General features: G+C 36.8%; 1 protein-coding gene across 1 annotated transcript in view; it reads left to right on the top strand.

Moving 5' to 3' along the window:
- The window catches only part of LOC107099700 (carbohydrate sulfotransferase 6-like), a 46,613-nt gene continuing 30,177 nt past the window's right edge, over positions 1-16,436 (top strand). Inside the window, exons 1-3 of the mRNA XM_015397930.1 lie at positions 1-94; positions 2,323-2,436; positions 2,545-2,635. Of these exons, the coding sequence (XP_015253416.1) occupies positions 1-94; positions 2,323-2,436; positions 2,545-2,635 (299 nt within the window). The remainder of the gene's footprint in view (positions 95-2,322; positions 2,437-2,544; positions 2,636-16,436) is intronic.

Below are 16,436 nucleotides of genomic sequence, written 5' to 3' on the forward strand. Positions count from 1 at the left end.
ATGGTAGTCAGGAGGTACTATGGAAAGATCTGGCAGGTCAGCCTCCTGACGACTGGCCGGAGACTGAGTCGAAGGTGCGGCAGAGCGGAGACAGGTACAATGGCAGGATGCAGACCAGGACTCAACATGTCTTTTTGACCAGTTTATGTGTGGGTTATGGTGTTGAAGCCACTCAAAATCAAGGACAATGGAAGAGCTAGCTGATGGGAATAAAAAAAATGAAATAGTCTCTCTGTGGTTACCAGAGATCAGAAGTTCTAGCGGCTTGGTTTGGTGCGTGACCTGAGGTAATTGTAAACCGTCGAGGGCCGAAACTCTCAGTGGCTTGGTTAATGGGGTGGTTTCAATATTTAATTGTTTGACCAAACTGGAGTCTATCAGATTCTTCTCACAGCCTGAGTCTATCAATGCTGATAAAGTGAGGGATTGACTTTTGAAGAACAGAGTAGCAGGAAACAGAAGACGAGGAGATTTCTCAGTTTGAAAATGGTCCGCCAGACTCCTCATTTCCTCTGGCGGACCCCGGCTTTTACCTTAGCTGGACAGGTTGAGACAAAGTGTCCAGGTTCTCCACAGTACATACATAGGTTCTCTTTAAACCTCCTTTGCCTCTCTTCGGATGAGAGCCTGGTTTGGCCGATCTGCATTGGCTCAACTTCTGAGGGTACTGTGGGAGGAGAGAAGTAATGAGTCTTAGTAACAGGAACAGAAACAGGTAGATAACGGTTCTTAGATCTGGACTCAACTTCTGAGGGAATTGAAGAAGAAGACACGTCATTATTCTTAGCAACAGGAGCGGAAACAGAAAAGACATGGCCTCTAGATCTGGACTTGGGTCTGGCTCGCAGTCTGTTATCTAAACAGATTGTTAACTTAATTAGTTCCTCCAAAGTCGTAGGTTCATCGAGAGTGGCCAGCTCGTCCTTAATAGAATAATCAAGGGCGTGAAAATAAGCGCTTTTGAGCGCTGATTCGTTCCAACCGGAAGCAGCCGCTTTAACCCGGAAGTCGATAGAGAATTCAGCCACAGTTCTATTGCCTTGCTTGATTTCCAAGAGTCCGCAAGATTCAGAGGACTTATCAGTGTCTTGATTGAAGACTTGTTTAAATTTCTGAATGAATTCCACAAAAGTACAACCAAAACTAGTTTCAGAAGAAAAACTAGCTTCCGCCCATTCTAAGGCTTTTCCGGACAATTGTGACAAAATAAAGGGGATTTTCCTCTTGTCATTTGGAAAACTCGACTGAGAATGTTCAAAAATGAGCTGACACTGGAACAAAAATCCCTTGCACTTACTTGGATCGCCGAAAATTTTTTAAGGAAGTGAAGGGCGGAATTCAGGAAACGACGGGCTGGGTTCTGACCTGAGTGGTGGATTAGTGTCTTGTACCGGAAGTTGAACGGTCTCCGTTCCAGGTGTAGAGTTCTGAAGATGACCGGCTATTTCCTGTAAGGAGCGATTAGTTTCTGCTTGACGTGTATTTAACTCACGGAGGCCGGTGTCGTGGCTCTGAATGAGGGTTTGTTGCTGCTCCAACATCCTCCGAAGTGATTCCGCGGGGCTAGTCTGTTGGCCAGAGTGTTAAAACTACCTGCTGGCCAGCTTGACTCCACCTTCCTCTTCCCACATGTTGATGTACGTGCACATCAATGGAGAATATCTGTGTGGTTGTGAATATCCTAAGGGCATGTGGCTATAATGATCACTTTAAGTGGTCAGAATGACAAACTATGATTAACACTTTTTTTTAGTGTCCATGTCACACTACAAGTGGAGTAGCTCTAAAACTACAACACCTAGACGCATCTAACCTGAAACTTAAAAAAGACATATATAACGAACCCCTCTTGCTCTAACATTCATTTTTTTTATTTTATTATTGATTTAGATTCCACTTTAATTTGTTTTTTTTTTTATCTTTAGTGTATCATCATTTGGTCTTGCAATAGTTTCATCTCAAATGCGTCACCTGATATCATGCTTCCAACAGTTTATTGTTCTCTTTCTTTTGGTATTTACTTTTACTCTTTTTTGACACAGAAAGTACTTCTGTATAAGTACTTCCTTTAAGTGTTGCATATTTGCTTAAACCCCCAGTTGGTGGTGATAGATGGCTGCTGACACTGAGCCAGGTTTTGTGGGAAGTTCGCTCTATTTCGTCCCTACAAGCCTTCTTGTGTAAAAGGTTTGATGGAAAAGCTGAATACAAATGCTTATTGTCCACTGTGGCTCCATGTTGAAGAAAGAGTGAATGCTGCATGTCAACTTAGGGATGCTATCTGCTTGTTGGGATCTGGAGTTTTCTGCCATCTGTCTCCAGCAGAGAGCGCCCTAGGGTCTCCTGATCAGGAGCTTCAGTCACACCTGAAGATCATCAGCCGATCAGGAGACCAGCTACTTAAGCAGCAGCCAGACGTGTCTTCAGCGCCAGAGTGTTGCCAAGTTATGGTTAGCAGAACCTGAGCCAAGCCTGCTAGTCTGATTCTACGTGCCTCTGAACATTGCTGTGTTCTAATCTATTGATGTGCTCTTTGTTTCCTAGACCTGTCCGCCTGCCCTCACGAGCCAAACCTGAAGACACACTTCTGGATCTGTATTCTGTTCTCAGGAGTGAACCATGGCAAACCCTCAAGGTCTGTGAAACAAACTCTAGTCTGAAGACAAACGCTGCTGCTAAAAGCCTCTGCTGGATCCACAAGCTCTGGACCCAATTGGTTCCCCCTCTCGTCTAATCAGTCTGAATACCTCCAGGTATTGAACCAACTTCAAACTAAGTCAAGAAACTCCAGACATCTGGCTAACCAAACTTTCCCTTCTCTACAGAGAACCCTCAAGAAGTCTGTCCCGGGCTTATACCAGAACTGTGTTTACATGTTTGTGCAACTCTGAATAAACCTTTGAACTTTTTACCCCTGTGTCCGTGGTGTGTTCTGCATGTGGGTTAAGTCTGTGAAGCCCATCATGACACTGCTGGGTTAACTCAGATAAAAAAAAATGCACGGAACGGGTTTATACAATAATCTGAACTTTACTGTCTTTTTGATTGATACTATCAATTCAAATATTATTGGGTTTAATTGACTTTTTTTCAAATGCTTTGACATGTGTTTTAATTTTGTACTATTTTAATAAAGATCGAATAAATGAGAAATGTTGGTGTTAATACAGACATACATGTCTTATATCTTTCTTGTACATTCTAATAATTTTAACAAGGTTCTTTTTGGGAACACTGTTGTTTGATGTCTTTAAAGGGTCTGTAAAAAAACATTTTTAAATGATGAAGTATTTAGCAGGATTAGGCTTCAGTCATGTTAAGATCTTTGTTGGGGTTTTCCCTTTCAAAAGAAAATCATATATGGCAAACATGGCTTAAACTGAGAGATACAGGTGAATTCAGAATGTCACTTTACTGTATAGCTTAAGTATTTATCTCCTGAAATTTTTTTTTTCAGACTGTGAACAGTTAGAAATTCATCCTAAATACCCTCTTACTATGGAGACGATGTGACGAGTGAATTTCTCCACTGTGAGATCATTAAAGTCTATCCTATCGTATCTTACCCTCTCTCAATATTTCTTTAAGATTTTGCACGACATAACAATCCATTACTTTAGGAAGTCACTTGTATCTGTTGTGGATATGAATAGCTGAAGTAATCAGACTTTTTCTTACTGTTATTTGAGTAGTAAGATGTTACTGTTACAACAAATGCTTAATGTACTCAGAAAATGACACCCCTTTATCAAATTATTTCTTGATTTGTAAAAAAATAAATAAATCAATTGAGATAAAAAAAAAAAAAAAATTGACAATGTTGTTCCACCAAGTTTAAAATATTTCTATTACATGTCTTAAGCCAATTTAGTAGTCAGTTGGTTTGTGGAAACATGAAACCTGCTTCCTCTATCAATTGAGCAGATGGTAGGAATTTGAGCAACACAAAAACTTGGACAATAGGCCTCGTCTTTGCCCCAAGGACAACGCTGGGGAACAATAGTCTGGAGAAGTGGGGGGAAGAAGGAGGAAAGAAGAATACAAAAGGAGAAAATTGCTAAATTAGTTTGAATCCTGCTTGGGACATGCATCAATTCATGCAAACTTTAACAAACTGCTGCAAATCTATCAAATATAGCTTTAAAACCGATACAAATACAATTATCAAGTATAATAATACAATTTGAGAATGTATTACAATTCCCAGGCCTGGTTTTAATTATTTTACAAGTAGTTTAGAATAATCTTGTCAGGATTTGGTTTAAGGGTTTTTGATTGGACCCAAAAGCAGAAGCTGAGAGGCAGAGGTGAGTTCTTGTAGGGTTTAATGAGAGATCACGCTAACAAAAAGCAGGTATCCAAAAACCCAACTTAAAAATATTAAACAAAAACAGGAATCCAAAAATCCAACATAAAAATCAAACACTAACCAGAACCATGGAGACATCAGGGGAAAACCATCAAGGAGCCAGGGTGAGGAAAGGTAAGACAAGGAACCAGTAAAGAGGGACTGCAGAGGGAGTGTATTTATGGCTGACTGAACAAAGGTAGAGCTAATGAGCTGATAGGGAACAGGTGTGATTAGAGCTGACGAGGAAGCCAAGGGAAAAGAACACAAGGAGGCAGCAGAGGACAGACAGAAAAACCTAAGCAACTTAAATGAATCCAGAAACACCAAAAAAGCTAGAAAACAATGAAAAACCTGGCTAAACTTGAAACAGAAAACTTAAAGAAAAACAACAGAACCAAGATCTATAAAATCTAGTCCAGGTTAGATGTGTCTAAGTGTTGTAGTTTTTTAATTAGAGTGGATAAAAGATGCTGAAGGTTGGGAAAATTAAAGTGGAATCGCCCTTTACTCATTTCCTGAACCAGAAGCTGCAATCGGAAGCAAACTTCAGCTTCGTGGAAGAAATGAGGTCCAGGATCAATATGCGCCGCATCAGCCTCCTCCTCCGCCTTCGTTCCACACCCCTTGGGTCCAGAAATGATAAGAGATGTCTCACTGTATTCTGAGTCCCAGCATATCCATGTTGAACACATTTAAGGTGGTGAAACGTATATCCGTGCAGGCTTCCGTATCTCTCCAGCTGGTCAACGAGGAAGGCCTCCGCATCTAGAGGATCTTTTCTTCCATAGAGTCCCATTCTGTGGAGGATTCTTCTCAATGTGTTCATGCTAATACTGATCTCCTCCAGTGTGCAGCAGAGTCAGGATCTCTCCTGTCTTAGACCAACAATAAAGTAAAACTTGATCAACTCCAGTAAACTCGCCTCTGTGCTGCAGACTAGAAGACATGCAGAGTGAATTATCACGTTTATACAATATAACTATCACGTTTATACAATATAACTATCACGTTTATACAATATAACTATCACATTTATACAATATAACTATCACGTTTATACAATATAACTATCACATTTATACAATATAATTATCACGTTTATACAATATAACTATCACGTTTATAAAATATAATTATCACGTTTATACAATATAACTATCACGTTTATACAATATAATGAGCAAAAAATTATTTTTTTCAAGTGACAGCAATACGCTTCCATAGTTAACTATAAAAGGGTAGGGAAAAAGTAACTGGCCCTAGCTCAATTACTTAGAATGGATAACAAATGCAGCAATATGGAAAAATAAAAAGGTTTTACATCAAAATTGTAAATCAGACAAAAAAATAATGAAGAGATGTTTAATGTTCATATCTAATCTGTAAATCATGCGCACAATGTTCATTTGTTGAGCTGTGAAGATTTATTGGAATAATTCTTTGTAGTCTGTCTGAATTTAAGTCAAGGCTTCAATGATGTTTATTTATTTTCATTTAGTAAATCATAACAAAAAAGTATATAGTTCAGCTGAACTTAAGTTTCAGCTCGGTTTGAAGTGCATTGTTAAAAACAAACAGGTCAGAACAAAGGCTTGCCTCTAGGTGATACAGCATCTTTGCTCCTGCGTTGACTTCCTGCACGCATCAGCAGATATCTGAGCTCTTACACACAAAGAGAGTGTTTTGGTAACACTGAAACAATGCCAACCATTTATAGCATCAGAATTCTTCCCTTATCTCCCATGCTAACCGGTCTTCCAGCTTTATTTAGGGTACTACTCTGTCCTCCGCAAAAAGAGAATGAAGGGAGTTGAACCGGATCATTAGAAGCTAGATAAAACCACACTAAAAAAAAGCCAAGCGTGATCAAAAACTGGATTTATTTTAGCAAATAATTAAAAAACAAACTAGTATATTAAAAGGAGCCCTTACAGGGAGAAAATGTCATTGGTATTTACTTGTTTAAATTGTTTTTATAGGTTAAGGTACACTTATCCAAATCCACTTTGTCGGACAACTTTAATAGAGATCGACAGAGAGACGTATCTTTTTCTGCACAAATGTGGGGAAAGTATTGCTGTTATAATGTCATCCTCAACCAACCTCTAATGGTTATATGTTTTGCCTGCAAGCCTTTCCCTAACACACTTTTTCCTTCCACCTAACATTTTAATAAAATTACTAACACTTTCTACATTTAGTTTTGTCCCCTGTGGAAAAAGTGTCATGTCAGCAGTCTTTTAATGTTTGTGTAGACCCAAAACACAATTTTTGTTTAAAAAAAATACTAACTCTGTTGCTCTAAGGTAAAACTCAAATTTCCCAAGAAACAGATTTTGGTTTTTGGGATTAGCCATCAGCGAGATAATGAAAAAGAACCAATGGAAACCTCTACAGTCGATCACCTTCCAATTTTGCCTTGACTGAGTGGATAATAGAACATTTTTTAAAATTTGAATTTGCTGAGATGCTCATTGGGGATTTTTTTATTGGAGGGAACAACTAAAAACTAAAGTTTGATATTGATATTTTCATCAAAGTTATAAGTACTTAGATATCCAAACTGCTCATTAGGTGCAAGGCTTATACTTTGATTGTACAGCAGTATAGCCTCCTAACTCTTAACTGTTTACTTTAGAGGATCAGCATCAGTCATTAAATCATTTTAATTTAATCACTCAAACATATAGATTAGCTGTGGGATGCTATTAGTTATGTGGAGTAAGTTCTTAAAGTGAAGGTGTTGATGAGATAGAGCTTCAAAGTATCAAAGCATGAAAAATATCAGCATTCATTTTAATTCTCACATGCAAGGAGAAATATGCAAAAAGAAATGAAATATACTGTTACAGTAAAACTAATGTACAGAATGTCTACTGTGACCAAACAGATGTGGGTGTAAAGCAATGTCTCTGTTATAAAAACATAATGTGGCACTAATAAATGTATGTAAGGAGTATTTTTATTTAATGTTTATTAATTTATAAGAACAGACTGACCCCATTTGGAATATTTACATCTTTTTCTGTTTCATTTTACCTGTTTGATCTCTAAATGCGTTTAATCAGCACTGGGTGAAAGATGTAGGGTGACATTTTTCCTGAGGTATAACTGCCTGGCAAATCACCAGCATGAGAACATAAGAAAATGAAGGAAATCTGGACCTTTGTATGAAGATATTTTAGGACTCTTTCTGCTTATTTTTATTATTTATGTTCTGATTTTCTCTGTTTCTGTTACAATTTTGATCAGTTTGGTTTTTATTTGTTTTTGCAGATGCACTGGTTCCAGTTTGTTTTCCTTGTTTTTGATGTTTCTTTGCTCTGCTTTCTATATGTTCTTGAACATTTTTGGGTCACAAACTAATTTGTTTCCAGTCAGTCTGTTTAGGATTTCTTCTAAAACTCTTAAGTTTATATGCTCACTATTTATGTCATCTGGTTTTGTTCACCCTCCACTACGATCTCTGCCACAGAGGCTCCTTCATCTGGTACAGATAAACTGTCATCCATCCATGCATCCACATCTTTTTTTTTTTTCCAAAATGGTTCAGAGTATATTTATAGAAATAGATTGATGTGAGTTGCTGTATGATGATTAAATATATGTTGGAAAGCAGAGTTGTGTTTATTTTATACTGCAGGGTTTTCATACTTTTTTCTGGATAAAACACGGTTAAACAGCTGATGTACGTGAGAATAGAATAAATAAAAAACAAAATCAGTTTAATTTTTTCTATTATGGCACATACAAGTACTATAAAAACATATTGCTTAAGGGACTAGATAAAAGGCAATTTTGTCTAATTAGTTTTGTCTTTGAAACCTTTTATGACGTTTATCACAATAGTTGAGTGAGAAATCAACAGCTTCTTCTGCCAGCACAGGGTCCACTTTGTTATTAGCCGGGTAATACAAAGCCTGGGGCTCTCAGTGGAAAACTGGCTTGATGTTTCATATTTTCTTTTATCTAGACGTGCTTAACATGCACTCAGAGGAACGATGTGTTGTAACTCTCCACCCTCCAGTTCAGCCTGAACTCATGAGATTGAAAAGAGTTTTGATTTATTCATATTTTCCACAAAGTATCAATTGCTGTCCATAAGTGTTGTATATATTCAATTTAAAGTCATAACTTTGAATTCAAGTTCTAATTGCATGATCTAGGTTCCCCCTCTGACTTTGAAAGTCATATGTTTGACAGTTAAATTTTTTTTTTTATTCCAAATTTCAAGATCACAATTTAGATTCGAATTAAAAATGATAAGATTATGTTGGGAGATGTCTAATTGCTAAATTCGAGTAAAAAATGATAAAAGCTTTAAAAATGAGATGGATATCCATCCATCTTTTGCTTGTCTATAATTGTCTTAGAGGACTAATGCCTGCCTTCTGGAGGACACCCTGCACAGGTCACCAGTCCAGCACAGGGGAACACAGAGAAATAAAACCAAGCACGCAGACTAAGGTTTAGAAATCTGAATAAGTCAGAGGACGCATGCATGGGAATAGCATGTTAAACTCATCCACCTTCTTGCTGTAAGGCAACAGAACATGCTATGTTTTGAAAATGATAATTCTTTAATTAGTAAAATGATATTTAGTCATGATTTTTTTATTTCTAAAGTCACATTGTGACAGCCCATTCTGGATTTATTGCATAAACGGGCTTCCATAGAGAGTGGCTTCTAGATCATAAAAGTGGTGCACAAATACCCATATACCTTCAGATCTGTTAGAGGCATTTTTGTTGTTCTGATAAGATCAGACGCTGGAGAGAAGGGGAGGTCAAAGCGAACACAGCTGCGTGGGTAAGGTAGATGGATAAGCCCACAGAAGTGGTGCAGAGCTCCTGATGGACGTGTCATTAATAGAGCTTAACTCAAAAAGGGGCTCAAAGGGGGAGTGAGAATCTGTGTATGGTTCGTTCTTTTGTTTTTTTCGTTTCAAAACAAAAACGAAAAAAACAAAACAAGCATGTGGTTTTTTGTTTTTCCATTTTTAAAACGAAATTAGAAAAACGGCATTTGCAAAAATTAAAAAAGGATATGTTTTGGGATTTTTTTAACTGCAATGGTTAAACCAAAGACAAACTTTTATTTAGTTGTTAATTCAATGGACCTTATGGCAGAACCGGAAATGAAGACCTGAACTCCCAACACATAACTTTTTTAGTTACCAGTAGGTGGCGGTAATGTACGTCGTCAATTTCTTGCCAACCGCCATTATAATCCACAAGAAGAACTTTTTCAGTTAGCACTACCAAAATGGAAACGTTTGTGTTATTTAGAGGGAATCGGTGCATTTCATCGAGAGCTAATGATCTGTCTCCGTCTGACACATTGTTGTGTCTTCGCAAGTTGTGCTCCATACAAAACCTTCTGACACTCATTACCGAGTAATGTGGAGCTCCATTGCGGCTCAAAGCATCACTGATTTCAGAGTGTGCTTTTCCTCTCTCAAAAACTTTGATAATCAATGCAGAAAACGGTTCAAGTGCAGCCATTGCCTTTTGTTTAGAAATGGTTTGTTTTGATGCTGTCTTCATCCACTGTAAATGATTTTTCTGTGGCGACTTACTTCATTACGGTACCGCTACATATTAAAACAACAACCGTATTTTATTTTCATTTAGATGGCAAAACAAAACTCAAACGCTATTAATTTTCTATTAATTAGATTTTTCATTTTATCGATTTAGGTTTTAAAAATAGAAAAACCACATGCTTGTTTTGATTTTTCGTTTTTAAACGAAAAAACCAAAGCACGAACCATACACGGATTAGTGAGGACAGTTGCAGCAGTTTTTATTTTAACCAATGTACATTTAACTAAATGGGGGGGGGGCTTTTGTGGCTCCGGAGTCGCATGCGGCTCTTTAGCGTCCCCCTTGCGGCTCCCTGGGGCTTTTTCAAAAATGTGTGAAAATCGACTTTTATGGTTTGTTTGTTTGTTTTAATATGGTATGCAGGAGGTCAAAGAAAAATGTATTATGTCTTCTACTGCTGTAAACATTTGCATAATAAATACATAAATCACACCAAGGAACACTGGTGACGGAGGATGTGGAATTTCAAGGTTAGAGAGTCAGTTCCTGCTTGGTTCATCATGACTCAATCAACTCCTCCCAACAGAAACACGTCCAAAATAGAAAGATTCCTTTATCGTTTTTATCATTTCATCAATGCAACAAAAACCTAAACCGTGCGGTGAAGGGCGGTGAAACAGGGCGCGGTGAGAGCGTTCACTGCTCCTCCCTCACCTCATGCTGCTATGTGACATTTGCTCCAGGATAAAAAGTTAATCATGAATGCTTATTAAATATTTAAGACCACATAGTCCTTTTCTATAGTGGGCTAATACACTTAGAGCCTGAGTTCCTATACAAGACTTACATTTTTGCGGCTCCAGACAGATTAATTTTTTTGGTTCAATATGGCTCTTTGAGCAGTTCAGTGGCCGACCCCTGATCTAGACTGATGAGAATCATACACCAATATCAGCTATCTCTTCCTTGTTCCAAATATCAGGGAGAAATGTAAATATAGGTAAACAGTAATATTTTAATGGTTTGCTTTTTTGTAGAAAATGTTTTTTCCATGATAAAAAAAAATGCATTTTTTAAATAATAAAATAAATATGCATAGTAAAGTTACTGGTCTTAAATTCAGTTTACGGAATAGCTAATAATTCAATTGTTAACACCCATGTTACCTTAACAAAAACACTGAATAATTAAATGTAGCCTTCTTCTTTTCTATCTATCTTAATATTTTGAGTTAATAAATTCAAATGGTTTAAGGCAAATGGTTTCTTGAAATCCTTTCAGTTCAAATTACTCATCACGTTTCACATTAAAGAGAGGGCGGGAAGGGAAGTGGCACTTTGACGGCAGATGACCTCCGTGAAGGAATTGCTGAGGGTCAATTCCCACGAAACAAACTTTCCGGTTTCTAAACGAATCAAACATGCAAAAAGTTTGAACTAATGCAAACACTAGAGCTGAAGGATAAAATCAGATCAGGATGTCCTCCTGTTTGTAGGTGTAAAGTAGGCAGCCCCTGCAGCAGCGCGCGCTCATCCACCGCCTGCCCCGCCTGCTGATCAGCGCGCGCGGCTCATCTGGTCCCGCTGCTGTCGCACTTCATCCAGCCCAGGGGACAGGAGAGAGGAGGAGAGCTGTGCGCATCCTGGGAGCCATTATCACCGGTTAATAAACACACTAAGGTAGGAGTTCACTGTTGTCAGAATAAATTGATATAAACCGAATAAACTTGTTTTTATTTGATTAAAGATGCATTTATGTATTGTTCTTATTAAATCAGTAGATGAGGGCGGGTCAAAGTCTGAGTCAGTCGCTTTATATGCTTTAGATCGATTGAGATATGTTTTTAAGTTTGATATTTGGCTAAAACAAATAAAGGAATAAACAGCAAAAAATTAAATTAAGTAGTTATGTTTTTTTCCATTCAAAGGAGTTGATTTTAAGCTAAATTTGCTTTAAAATTGTGTCCCACTGTTTTTAAACAATGCTTAAAAACTATATAAAATTTTACAGAGTTAAAATATAACATATTTATCATAAAATTTTGTATACACAGACGACAAGAGGTCTTACTTAAAAAAGAAAACTATTTCACTGCATAGCTGGAAAAAAGGGAAATAGTTTCATATCATAAACAAGTTAAATGAAACCCCTGTCAGGGAAAGTTTGGGAAGATCTGATATGACTGATATGTGAAAATTGTATTTGCATAGGTCCAATTTGTTTTGATAACAATCTTATACATCTGGTTATATATCTCTTTGTGTTCTTTACTGACGTCTGTCATGATTCTGTTCTTTGAGAACTTTTTGTTCTGTTTAATATGGTCGCATTATAAGATTATTATTAACTTGAGCAGCAATCTTCTCCTTTGCCATGATCCACTCCTTTGCAGGTGCAGGGCTGTTTCGCTGTCTTTTAAACACATTCTGCTTTCTTTTTCATTATGGCTTTCCATACTTACGCATTTGCTAAAGTCTGAGTGGTTCTACTTAGAGTTGATTGAACTGATTCATAGCAGCCGTTGAGAAACCAAATACTCAGAGTTCCTAACCTTAGGCTAGATAGATTTAGGGTTAGAGATTTGAGTCTGAGTTTGTTAAAACTACTTTGTGAAACAGACCCCTCTGCAGTTCCTCATTGCTGGATCCTCCTTCTTTAGGTTTATTCCTCCCAAGTGTCTGTCCTAGTTTTTTTGTTCTTAAGTTTTCTTGCCGATCCATTCGTAACTACGGATTTAGTTTTTTTTTTATTTCTTAATAAAATTAATTTTGCAAAAAAAAAAAAAAAATTCGTTTCTGCAATTGAGTCCACTAAAACATCCACAAACCCCAAAAACTGCATGTTTAGGAAGGGCGCTTATGTAGCTAGTATCAGTGTTGCCTCTGGAACCGTCTTGTTTATTATTGTTTCTATGATCTGAAAGTGAAACTGCTTTTCACAAGAGCAGATTCTTCTTCAGATTTATGGATCAAATTCAAGAATCTACATACACCTGCACATCTACATTAGTAAGATCATCTCTGACTGATGCATCTATTTTAGCAATTCCCCATAAATAAGTAAATAAAGCAGCGGATCACCAAACACAAGCATCATTAAATATTTCTCTTTATAGCAATCAGTCATTAAAAAACAAACAGTCATATTCATTTAATTCTGAAACAGCTATTAGACTTAAATTAGTAATTTATAAATGAGTTATTCTGTACAGAACTAACTATAGAGACAAACAAATAGAGGTTTTAGTCTTTGGCTTACAAAATAGATAAGCAGATAAACACAGAAATAAAACAGAATAGCAACGATGTATTAACCTCTTACACCCTAAGGGGGTATAAATAAATTTCTGCCTGACAAAAACAAACAAAAGTCAATAACTTATAGCCTCACAGCTATTAGATTTAAGAAGAAACTTTTGGTATGTCTGTAAAGGTAAGATGTCATAGAATGGTTTTCTGGTGTCAGAAAACCATTCTAAGATGTTTTTTACATCAATACTGGGGGTTTGTTAAAATTACGAGGTCACGTAGCAGCTGGACCCACCGCTGGGTCCGTAGGGTTCTAGGGGTTAAGGGAAAGGTTTAGATGAACTGAGGTTAGGTGAGGACTTTCAACAAATGGAGTAAGAGTTAATAATTACATTAATAGCTAAAATAGGCTTTACCACTACACCCCACTGGAGCTAGAAAAAAGTAAGAATGTTTTTAAAAGACAAAGAAGCTGCAAGCAGAAGAAGGTTGCTGCTCGAGTTAATGCATAAGTTTATATGAAGTGGGTTAGCCGTTTTTACATGTATTAAAAGCACTCTACTCTCTGTTGTTCCATTTGTAGAACACTAAGATAATATTCTTCCTGATCAAAATCAAACTCCTAGACTAAACTGTAATTATATCTTTTTTATTATTTAACAATAACATTTTTGCAACAGAAACTGAATGTTAGAGAGTAAAAAAAAAAAAACGGTACCAGTGAGAGTTAAGTTTTATTCATCTAGAAGTGTCCGTTTTGACATTTATCAGCTTGACTTAATATGTTTTTTATGATATCTGAAATATATTTCTTCATAGTCAAAATATATAAATAATACAAATAATGACCTGTATAATGATGATGCCCCCACCCATCCTCACGACCTTCTACAGAAGCACCATAGAGAGTGTTCTAACCAGGTGTCTCACTGTGTGGTGTGGAGGCTACAGCGCCTCAGACTGAGAGAACATGAGAAGAGTAGTGAGAACAGCAGAGAATATCATCGGGGCTCCTCTTCCCTCCTTAAAAGACATTTAATCTTTGTTTTTTATGTATAATTTGGAGTTCCTAAATAGCTGCTTTAAATCCTAGGAGTCATTAGTGACAGCGCAGAGGAAGCTCCTGAGGTTTGACATTGAATTGAGTAAACAGCTTAAATCCCCTTGTTGCTCAAAATAATTTATAACAGCATAACATGCTTAACATTTATTTGTATGATCAGAAATGTTTAATATGTTATTTTCTTCATATCCCATTGAGGCTGCTGTTGCCTCACACAATTTAGAAATTTAATTACAACAAAGGTTTCTGTAATATCAACCCTATTCTTAATTACTTTCACTGCTTGTTTCATAACAATTTAATGCCTATTGTCTTTTTTTATTTTGAATGTTGTTTCTGTTGAATCGCCATTGGTTTTGGGTAAATACCGCATGATGATAAATAACCTAAAACTTTTAAGATGCAGTCAAAAATTGTAGTGTCCCACCTAGGTGTCATTTGTAGTCTCGCCACCAGATGGAAGAAAAGTGATTCCGATAGGATAGATTGTATCTGAAGAGCATTAACAGCACCTGAGTTGCATTAACATGAGAAGAAGTTGTGTAGAAGGGGATAAATATACAAGACAGGGCTAGCTACAGTTTGGTAGTAGTAGTAAAAACTAAAATATATCATAGACAATCTGTTATTGTTAGGCTATTTATTGTGATTACTGTAGAAACCAAACTGAAACACAAAGAAATAAGAACGAAAATCTAGGGTCAGCTTGGAGCTATAATAACAAAATAAAATCTATTTAGACTTTCCTGCAACAAATATTCTAATCATCTGTCAATGGTCTGTGTTAACATGGACCACAATTTTTCTGACTCTACAGAGGTCAGATAGCACAAACAATGATCAAGTAAAGGTGGCTGTTCTGGAAATACTAAACAGAAAGTAAAAAACAAAAAAGATACTGTAAATTAAAAATATATTCTAAAATATAGATGTTTCCAACTTCATTAATTAATTATTAAGTATTTCCTTAGTTTAATCGGTCTCTTCAGAAAATGAGAGGAATTGAGAAGGTTGTGAGTTAGCAAACAGCTTCATGGAGACCAAGGATCAAAGCTGGACGATACAGGGATACAGCTGTGGAGTTAAGACAAAGTTATCTACATTTAAGGTGGCGTTCTGTAAGGAAATCCCTTAAAGCAACGGTTGTGAAATTAAATGTAAAAAAGATCAAGAGGAACAATTTTCAAGGTAGTAACTATGTGAAACGAAAATGCAAAAATGTGTTTCGATTAACCAGTGAATTAACCAGGCAATGCAAAGCGAAATGTCATGAAATATTTAAGCTTTGGTTAGCAGTAATAAACAAAAATTAGAGGTCGCCAGCTATCGCTGACCACAAGTCAATTATGAATCAAAGTTTTAATGGCTGTGTTGCAATTGAGTAAGATGTGCGTTCTTTATCATGTCAGCTCATATTAGTGATGGTTCAAGCCATTCAAAGATGTTGAAAGATGTTTCTAAAGTTTTCATGCAAAGAGATTTAAAGAGACTTTATTTGTCACCTAGCCTGGAGCGGCACTCAAGCAGGTCGAAATGTTCTGTTTTGGTACAGCCCATCCAAGAAAGGACAAAACACACAGAAAGAAAATACACAGACATGGGGGGACGAGGTGTCAGACGCCTTGCTGCCCTAAAACTTATTATTTGTATTGTAAACCAGTGGTTCCCAACCTTTATTTCTTGAAGCCCCCTCCTGCTGAAGTCCAAGACAAGCCCAGCCCCCCCAAGCCTTACACAGGCCCGCGCAAACGTATCAAAAGATTAAAGTGATTTGTAATGAACATTTATTTATTTGAAAAATAAAGAATAAATGGCAGCTATGTCATTTTTTTTCATATTATTTCTGATTAATAATGTATTTTTATGTCAACGGGTGTACAGTGCACAGAGATTAACTACAAACTCCAAAAAAGAGAGCTAACATATAAACTTTATACCTAAGCTTAACTTTCATCAGCATGTCCACATTTTCAATATATTTTCCAGTTCTAATTTACAAACATGCATAAAGTAAAAACAAACAAAAAAAAACAGTCCCATGTGATTATACACACACAACTACTTTCAGAAACCAGTACTAATCTTGTAACTTTTTTTTTACTTCTTATTTGTTCAGTTACCGTATTTTCACGACCATAAGGCGCACCGTACTAAAAGGCGCAGTCTCAGTTATGTGTGCCATTACTGTATTTAATAGGGATGCACGATATAATCGGCCCCCTATCGG

This window comes from Cyprinodon variegatus, unplaced genomic scaffold (assembly GCF_000732505.1).
Source record: "Cyprinodon variegatus isolate N-32 unplaced genomic scaffold, C_variegatus-1.0 Scaffold898, whole genome shotgun sequence".
In the NCBI taxonomy this organism is placed as follows: Eukaryota; Metazoa; Chordata; class Actinopteri; order Cyprinodontiformes; family Cyprinodontidae; genus Cyprinodon; species Cyprinodon variegatus.